This window comes from Lathamus discolor, chromosome 4 (assembly GCF_037157495.1).
Source record: "Lathamus discolor isolate bLatDis1 chromosome 4, bLatDis1.hap1, whole genome shotgun sequence".
Classification (NCBI taxonomy): Eukaryota; Metazoa; Chordata; class Aves; order Psittaciformes; family Psittacidae; genus Lathamus; species Lathamus discolor.
In genome coordinates this window covers 95,475,917-95,484,935 of record NC_088887.1, presented here as the reverse complement: position 1 = coordinate 95,484,935, position 9,019 = coordinate 95,475,917, and the positions used below count along the sequence as shown (strand labels likewise).

At 38.4% G+C, this 9,019-nt stretch overlaps 1 protein-coding gene across 1 annotated transcript in view; it reads right to left on the bottom strand.

Annotated features, from left to right (window-relative positions):
* Positions 1-4,225: 4,225 nt before the first annotated feature.
* AKAP11 (A-kinase anchoring protein 11) overlaps positions 4,226-9,019 on the bottom strand; it is a 44,460-nt gene continuing 39,666 nt past the window's right edge. The window contains exon 12 of the mRNA XM_065678189.1: positions 4,226-8,642. Coding sequence (XP_065534261.1) covers positions 8,496-8,642 — 147 coding nt within the window. The 3' untranslated portion in view covers positions 4,226-8,495. The remainder of the gene's footprint in view (positions 8,643-9,019) is intronic.

Genomic DNA, 9,019 nt, shown 5'->3' with positions numbered 1-9,019 from the left:
CAATGTGCTCAGCTTCCAAATTATGAGGGCTTTACTACCTGCAGCCAGTTTGGGACGCTATCTGAATGATTTCTGGATTTGCCTGAAGAGGCACACCATTTTCAAGCTTTATTAAAGGAAAGAATCAGAAATTGTAAAATATCTAGTTTATTGTATTTTGAAGCATGAGAAAAATGCTAACTATTGCGGGATTTGGCAAATACAAGGAGTGTTTTTCAGTCCAATACTGCAAATATAAAAACAGATGTTGAATCTATGACACAAGCATGTGTTTACATACTGGACTTACAAACAGAAGGCAGTTGGCAGGCAATTAATTTATATCCAAATTAAGTGACCTGCCAGGGTCAACTGTGGTTATGACCACAGTTCATTCTCTTTGTTTTTCTCCTTGTTAATTAGTTAAAATTACATGAGCTTTGGTGCACTTCCAGTCTAAGTATTGAAAAAAGGTTCACATTTTAAGAAAGAAAATTAAAAATTAACAATGGCAACAACCTTCTCATTGCTGACATGCATTCAGATTAATGGTTATTTCCCTAACTAATCTAAACCACTCACTCAGTGTAATTTGGATGACTGCAGCAAGGATGACTTCTTTATGTACTTAAATATTCTCTTAACAGTTGCAGCAAACTAACACAAATTTTAAACACAAGACGGGCACATACCATAAGCAGTGGCATTCCAACACTCGAAGGAGAAAAATACCTCACAAAACAATTTTAAACATGAATTACCATTACTCCTTAGAATCATAGAATCATAGAATAGTTAGGGTTGGAAAGGACCTCAAGATCATCGAGTTCCAACCCCCCTGCCATGGACAGGGACACCTCACACTAAACCATCCCACACAAGGCTTCATCCAACCTGGCCTTGAACACCGCCAGGGATGGAGCACTCACAACGCCCCTGGGCAACCCATTCCACTGTCTCACCACCCTAACAGGAAAGAATTTCCTCCTTATATCCAATCTAAACTTCCCCTGTTTAAGTTTTAACCCGTTACCCCTTGTCCTGTCACTACAGTCCCTGATGAAGAGTCCCTCCCCAGCATCCCTATAGGCCCCCTTTAGGTACTGGAAGGCTGCTATGAGGTCTCCACGCAGCCTTCTCTTCTCTGAAACCATGTCTCCACAAGCCTCTCAGAAGCACTTTGATCATACTGATGAGGGCCCTGAAGACTCCTTGGGGAATTTCCAACACCCACCTCTTTATTTTCTCAGGCAGTCACAGGAAAGGAGGTTTTGTTGAAAATGCCAGCATGTACTAGGCTTGTCATATCTCAAGCTTAACCCTTTGATGACTGACCACCCTGAAGATACGTCAGTTTATGGCATTAAATTAGGATGTAAGCCAAACCCTCAACCTCCTAAACTAACAGGATGAAAAATATATGATCTGTTGCCACAGAAATATTAGCTAAACATCTCACAGCCCTGAAACAGTTAGCTTGGAACCTCTTTTATGCCCAGTGCCTTTCAACTCCAATAGATTTAGCTGTGAACTCTTAACTCCTCTCTGATACATACTGCATAGCATACTGTAAAGAGTTGCATTCCACAGGACAGCTGAATATTGCCATTTGTTGACACAATTTCTCTACACAACTTTCCGGTAAGCTTCTTTAACAGTCTGGCTTCCACAGAGTCATATTTTAGTTTCCTAGAGATACATTATGCATCTCTTCTAAATCTGCAACTTCCAGCATGAGGAGTTGGCTTGTCGTTGTTTTTGTCCATACTGTGTTAGCATGTTTGTAGCAACATGAATAGTATGTCTGATGTGTGGTTGATCTATTCAGCTTCAGCATCTTCCCAGAGCACAATATTATGGGGCAATAATTATGAAAACAAGCTCTTCTCAGAGACTGTTTGTCAGTAAAAGTTACTATCCATCTAAACCGAGACCTGATGTGTGAGGGACAACTTGGATTTTGTTGGCTTTCAAAAGGAATGGGTTTTGCCCTGCCTGTGTCTGGAAGCTGCTGTTATGCAGCACACTGAATACACATCTGCACGAACAACGCAGTATGCTGGAGTTACACTATACTTCAGTATCAGCTAAAAAGTTAATTTCAGATCAGCATAAAATCTAAGGGTTTTGCAAGCAGCAAGCTGTGTTCCAAACCAAAGCAACCACAGATTACTTTCCTACAGGAGTGAAAAACTCAGCCAAAAGCAAGTTTAGCTCTTCTTCATTGCTTGACGATTTCTGGTAGGCAAGCGTTATTCCATAGTCTCCCAGCTGAGAAGACTCCCCTTGCTGGTTTTTAACCACTTCCACTAGCCAAGAATAAGGCCAGAAGTCACATCAGGACAACAGAGTAGGGTCAAGAAAGAAGCAGAAGAGAAGAGCCATGCTGCAAGAATGGACAAGGGTCAGAAAAAAGTAGAAACTAGCAACAGCCACATGAAAAGCGTAGGAGGAGACTTGGAAGTTACACTAGGTGGAGGCTGCACAAAATAAGAGATTGGCAATAAGCAGGCTACGAGGGCAGATGGCAGAAAAACAAAATACCACATTATCACACAATTTCTTTTCTTGATATTCATCTTTTTCCTGGCCTAAGCACTAGAACTTCAGGAAACCAAGTGAAGTGAGTCGTACAAATGTTCTCTTTTCCCATTCTTCATTAAAAACAAACTGAAACAAACTCACTCAAATACAGATACAAAGCTCCTTCACAGTCCTAGAAACAGTAGCAACTTTTGGAGGAACGAAGGCAAGACAGCCTATGGATTTTGACTACATAAAGGGCCCAATTTCAGTCTTTGCAATTCCCGTGGAAAGGTGTTGTGTGGTCATGGACTAGATAGCCTGTACCTTGACCACAGGCATAGTCTCATGCTTGTCATGGTTAGTTCCCTTGCCCCAAGCAGTCACACGCTTTGTGGTTTGCCTTAAGAGCAGGGGAAGAGACAGCATTTGATTAATATGGTGCTCAATAACCAGTAAGGTTAGTGCTCTGGGTACATTTCCTCAGCGTTGGCATGACTCACATTCTGTAGCCATCTTCCAATCAGAGGCTCAGAGCAGTAACCAGCACAGAATTCAGTCACACCAGAAGCTCAGGCTATGGAGTGAGGCAAAGGTCTGAGCAACGGCAGCAGGAGCAGCACACATGTTGGGCGAAGACTACAGAATAGCTGGAGACTTAAGTCTCAATTTAATACACCAAGGTTAAACAAAGTGCATGGATACTGTTCTGTGGTTGAATAAAGCCAGCCAGAACCAGACTGCTGAAAGAAAGAAAAATAAAGTCCAGGCAGGAAGAAGAAAGCTCAGACTAATCTTCCACATGAATATCCTCCTCTTCCCCTTCACAAAAATCTCCTTTTTTGTTCCCAAACTTGCCACCCATCATTTTTTGGCTGTACAATATTTTAAAAGTACGTTAAATGTAAAACTATGGAAAACTCCTTTCAACCACTGAAAAAAAAAAAAAAAAAAAGAACAAAATTGTGCATGCTTTCTGGATTAAAAGTAGCTTCAGCAAAAATTTCTTAATTCCTGAAATGAAACCCAGCTGAGATTAGTAGATTCACACCATATTCATCAAAAAACATTAAGACAGCCATTTGCAATAGCAGCTCTTCTAAATCTTAGAAACCATATCTGTACACAACATCTCTGCTCAGCATTATTATTTGGGGGTACCCAACAATATGCTGTTTAATAGATTCCACAAGATACCAAAATATTTGAGGATTCTAAATGGGCATATGAAACTTCATGATTCATACAAAATTTTTACTAGCAGTGTATGCTTGCATTTGTCCAGAAGATTCAGGCTGGTTTTTATGCTGGTTCCCCAAATACTGATCAATGTGCCAAAGGCCAACTTCAGTCCACATGGAAGTATCAATCCAACTTTCCTAACCTACCTTCTAGGCAAGTTCAGATTGAGGTAAACCGCTCATTTCACCCTACTTGTGTCGAAGTATTAGGGTGTATTTCTCACCCAGTCTCTCCTCACAGAACCCAAACGATGCCTTACTTCATATAAATACAACTATGGCTTTACCTTTCAACCCAAAGATGGTACAACAGTGTTCTTACATTCCTCCTGTACACCAAGTTAATTCTGTAAGAAGTATGCCATCTACTGATGCACTATTTACTATACCATTCTTCAAGCAACCACTGACCAAGACCAATGTTAGCTGTGTTAGCTGAAAAGAAAAATAATATTCCATGAATATAAAAGAAATGACAGTGCTTCTGAAGCCAGTGAAATGTGTTTTATTTTAAGCCACTGCTAAAACAAGGACAAATTTAGTGCAACCTGGAGTTCATAATCTGAAAACTGAATATAGTTAAATTACTAAAATGGCAAAACTCGTCACCATTATACAGTACAAGACCTTCATATTCATTGAGTACAGTTACATAAACATTTATAGTTATTCAAACTGCTTTTGGTATACAATTGCATCACTAACTGGGCTGTGAATTACTGTAACACTGCACAAATAAGCAGCAGTTCCAGCAAATTATAATAAATTTTAGTATTAAATACTATCCAGACGTTACAACAGAACAAAGGCCCTCTAAAACTACAACTCCAGCTATACAACAGGAATGTACAAAGATGGTACAAAATAAAGTGACTACAGTGGCTGGGCTCTGTACTTGCCTCTTCAGAGCTCAAGTACAGCAAATGCTCGACAGTAGTGGCTCTTGCTGAAAAGCCAAAATTCCTACATTGAAATCATTCCTGAATCTTGTATTTTGATTTGCAAATCAATTGTGTAAAACTGGGGGGGGTTGCACTGGTGACAGTGTTTATTACTTACTGTGTTCCCATCTTCAACCATGTCTCTTTATAGAAAAGGTCCCAGACAAAGATACATTAGAAAATGAAACATTTAAAATCTGATACCATTTTTGAGAGACCTCATTAGTCTCGGAATGTGGGTTGCTGAGGTTTTGGTTTTTGGTTGTTTTTAAAAAACCTTACACAATCTTTTAAAACTTAAGAACAAAGATACTACACAAATGGCGTTTAAGTACATTGTCTTAGCTACTTCTTCACATTCTTATTTTGAGACAGCAAATCCTCTTTAATTTTAGCATCTAGGTCTGAGTTTTGTTTGGGTTTTATTTTAAGGCTTTATGCATACTTCTGTATTATTTATGTATATATTATTTATGTATTATTTACATTCTGAATGCTTAAACATGTTTTATATATGGGCACTTTCAACTGTTAATTTCTAGAGGGACTAATTTCAAAGTGCTTTTTCTACAGAATCTCTCAATTCATTTGAACACTTCCATTTTTCAGAACACAGAATGTATTTATGAAGGGCTTGTGACAGAGTGTCATCTGGAACCAGAACACCATTGTATACATTTCCCTCAACTTAAAAATTGAATTACCAGGTCAGGTTTCCCATACAGAAAAAATGCAAGATGAAACAAACTCTACCTTCCTACATTTGTTTATAAAGCACAGTTGTCTGGTTTAAATGGACCAAAATGTGGTCCTTCATATTTTTACACTTTTCATTTACATTTCTGTATTTGTGGTCAGGAGTTTTAAATAAACTCAGTAATAGCATAATTTAAGACTCGCATTAGCAAAAAACCAGCTTCCACACTAACATGGCAGACAGCACCAGTTAGATACAGCCAGAATAAGGTTTCCCCCAAATCATTAAAATTACAAAATTATAACAATTTTGCCAGGCTAGTTTAACACTCTCCCAGTTACGACACCCAAGGAGAAAAATCACGCCACCCAGAACAGACTTAAAACAATTTTTATAGAAAACTGGTTTGGTTTAAGTAAAAATGAAAGTATTTTCTAATGCATTTTTCCCATGTAAATTTGGAAACTATGCCACTTTCCTCAGAGGCTAATAAATCAATTTCTTCCTTAATATAATACCAACTGATGTAATGTATTTGATCCAGTCTGAAAACAAGATTCCATTTATAAAAATAATTTTTAATGCAATTATTGCCTACTTCACTTTTTGAATAGTTTTAACTTCCGGGGATCACACAATCTGCTGCCTTTCTCCAGAGAAGTAAAAAAAAAACCCCACATCACCAAGTTTATAAAATCCAACACATTGTATAAATTAGTTAAAAAATGGCTGTTCCTGTGGTGTTGTTTTGTTGTTTTTTTTTTCTAATGTACGGCTTTGTACATCTGCAGTGCCTTCAGGATCTTTCTCTGGTTTTGGACATCTACAGAAACACTGTACTAGTACTACTGTATTCAGGTCCTGAAATTTCACTTGGTGAGAATGCAAGGGTCCAAAACCCAGAGTGAAATTTAGTCCTGAGGCACTGCTCTATTTATTTTCCTGATATTTTAATTTCATGGTAAATTTGTACAAGTACAGTATTTCTGTGTTTAAGGGTAGACGTTACAGAAAGACTGGTTTCCGAATTTTGACTGAAACAACAGTGAAAGTCAATCTTAAAAAACAAGGAAGGAAGAAGGGGGTAGATCCTAACAACTTTTGTACAACTTTTCAAAAATACGGGTTATTAAGCCCCATCTTCCAAATACAAGAATTAAGATGGCTTCCTCCCCCCAGCCCGCTTTGGGCTATAGAGAGAAACAATTCCTGACACTTGGCATTATATTACCTATAACAAGACAAAAGACCTTGCAATGGCTTTTGGTCTTTTTGCCAGATGCCATATGTAGAGCTTTCAATCTGTGAAATGATATATGAAGTGAGGTAATAAACAATGAACATAACAGAATTTTAAATTAGTGGTAAAAATTTACATTGTAAGTTCATTTTGGTGATATCGCATATACATATAGATACACATACATACATGTATATGCACATGTGCGTGTGCATATACAAAATCATTAAAAATCTTCAACTTTGTGAGAAAGGTGACCTTTGTGAGATCCAAGGCAGAAATCCGTATGACAAATGAGGCCTAAAACCAGGCAAGTGTCCATAAAAAGACCAGTGGAATGCCTTCCTGAAACACAAAGACATTGCAAGGAGAGTGCTCCTGAGTCTACCATTGTGACACCTCATAGTGATCTGGCAGACGGGAAATCAGAATTGTACACATGCCATTAAATGTCATGAGTAGATTTAGAGACCTTATCTCTGCTTGCTTCAGACCACAAGGTTGTGCACCATCAACATCATATTTTTCTATGAAAATGCTATTAAGACGCTTCTGTTCATCCAAAATAAGTAAGACTCCATGAATTTCTTTGAAGTGATACGGGTTTTGAGGTGGAAACCTTGCAATTACCAGCACGTGCCTTCTTCTCTCAAAGGATGTATTAAATAAAAAAAACCAAAACAAAACCCCAGAAGCATTTGCAAACCACAGGATATGTAAAGGTCCAGATTTCCCTTCGGAGAGAAAGGCAAGTCGGCAGCACTGCTGAGAAAACCAGATCAGACTGCTAAAAAGACTTGATTAAAAGTGCCTTTAAAAACATTCGGTGAAGGTAGCTGAGAAAAATTAAAAAATCTATTTGCAAGAAATTTCCCCTTTATGTTTTAATCAGCTTTCTTTGCTAAACACCTAAGTGTTCACTGAGTAACAGAATTCTCTATTACTGCAAAGAAAATTCATATATGGAGGCTAAGAAATAAAGAATTAGACTAGTCAAAAAAGACAGCTAAAATCCTCAGAAGTTTCTGCTACTTTTAACACATCTACGTGAGAGGCCAACATACAAATTCTTCAACACAGAATCAATGTCATGAAAGTATCTGCAGACAAAAAGCTGCATGCAGTAAGAAATTTAGCAATTTAAACTTGACTGGCAAGCTTCAGGAACCTTGCTGAAGAGCTCTGTATGAAACTATGCTCAGCAACCCACTCAGCCCTTCTACCAGAAGTTACAAGCTTTATAGTAGTCAACAAAAGGGAACACGTATTTGCACCTCAACAGTTTCAGAACAGACTCACATCTTCACATAAAATTAAACTTTATACGAAGCCAGGCTGTATTAAGAGGCTACTTGGGCAGGGGTCACTATTTTCTTCTTGGCAATGGTGTCCTTGGGCACATAACACCTGGCCAATGTTGGTGATTTTTTCCACTGTCTGCAGCAAGGTATTCCAGAACAGATTCTTGCACACCACCAGCGCTCCTCATCCCACTGTGAATATAGCACACGTACAAGTGGGAGAAAGAGCTACCCTGGCACATTAGGAATCTTGAATATCATGTCTCAAAGACTGTCTCCTCTGAACTACTATCACAGACAAGGGATTTTTTTCATAAATATTTCAAGGTTCTGAACACAGCAGTAAATACAAGTTATGCATGGGTAGACAATACCGATTATGGACTGAATAAACATACCATGTGCACAGTATTACAAAGCACAGCACAGCTATTTCGACTTTCACCTCAATGTCTTTTGAATGCTGACAATTACTTGAACATTTATGAGCTGAATTATACTTTACATCTCTGTGTTCTTCCTGTCTCCTTTCAAAAGAGGAATGAAGTGAAGACTGCTACATCTTTGGATTTTTCAGATGTTTTCCAGAAGCCATCCAACCAAAGACTTATTTGGAGCTTGCTCTCCATCAGACGCCTTCTCTATCATTTCACAATACTTCAGCACAGCTTGCAAGAGATCTCCAACTTTCCAATCTCTTTCTCGCAGTCTTCTGGAAAGCTAAAGGGGAGACAGGGGAACACAAAGCAAAATATTTTGACCAGCACATCCTGATTAACAGTTACAGAAGTTATTCTTGAAACGTTAGCTCAGAAGAGATCAGTTGTAATGAGTTAATCGTTATTCCCACATCTACGAAAACAAAAACTTCCGCAAGAATCTTTCTTTAGGGCAGTTTTCACAAAATTTTCTTCTGGAGGGAGCGACATTTTCAAATTATGTGGTGCCACAGGTATGAGGCCTGTGGTTCATCAAGACTGCAGAAAACAGGAAATTCTGAACACAAGATTAAGACATTTGCCACCCCTCCCATGCCAATAGTGCACATATAAAAGACAAAACTCAGTCTTAATAAAAGGATGTGGATTTTCCTTTCA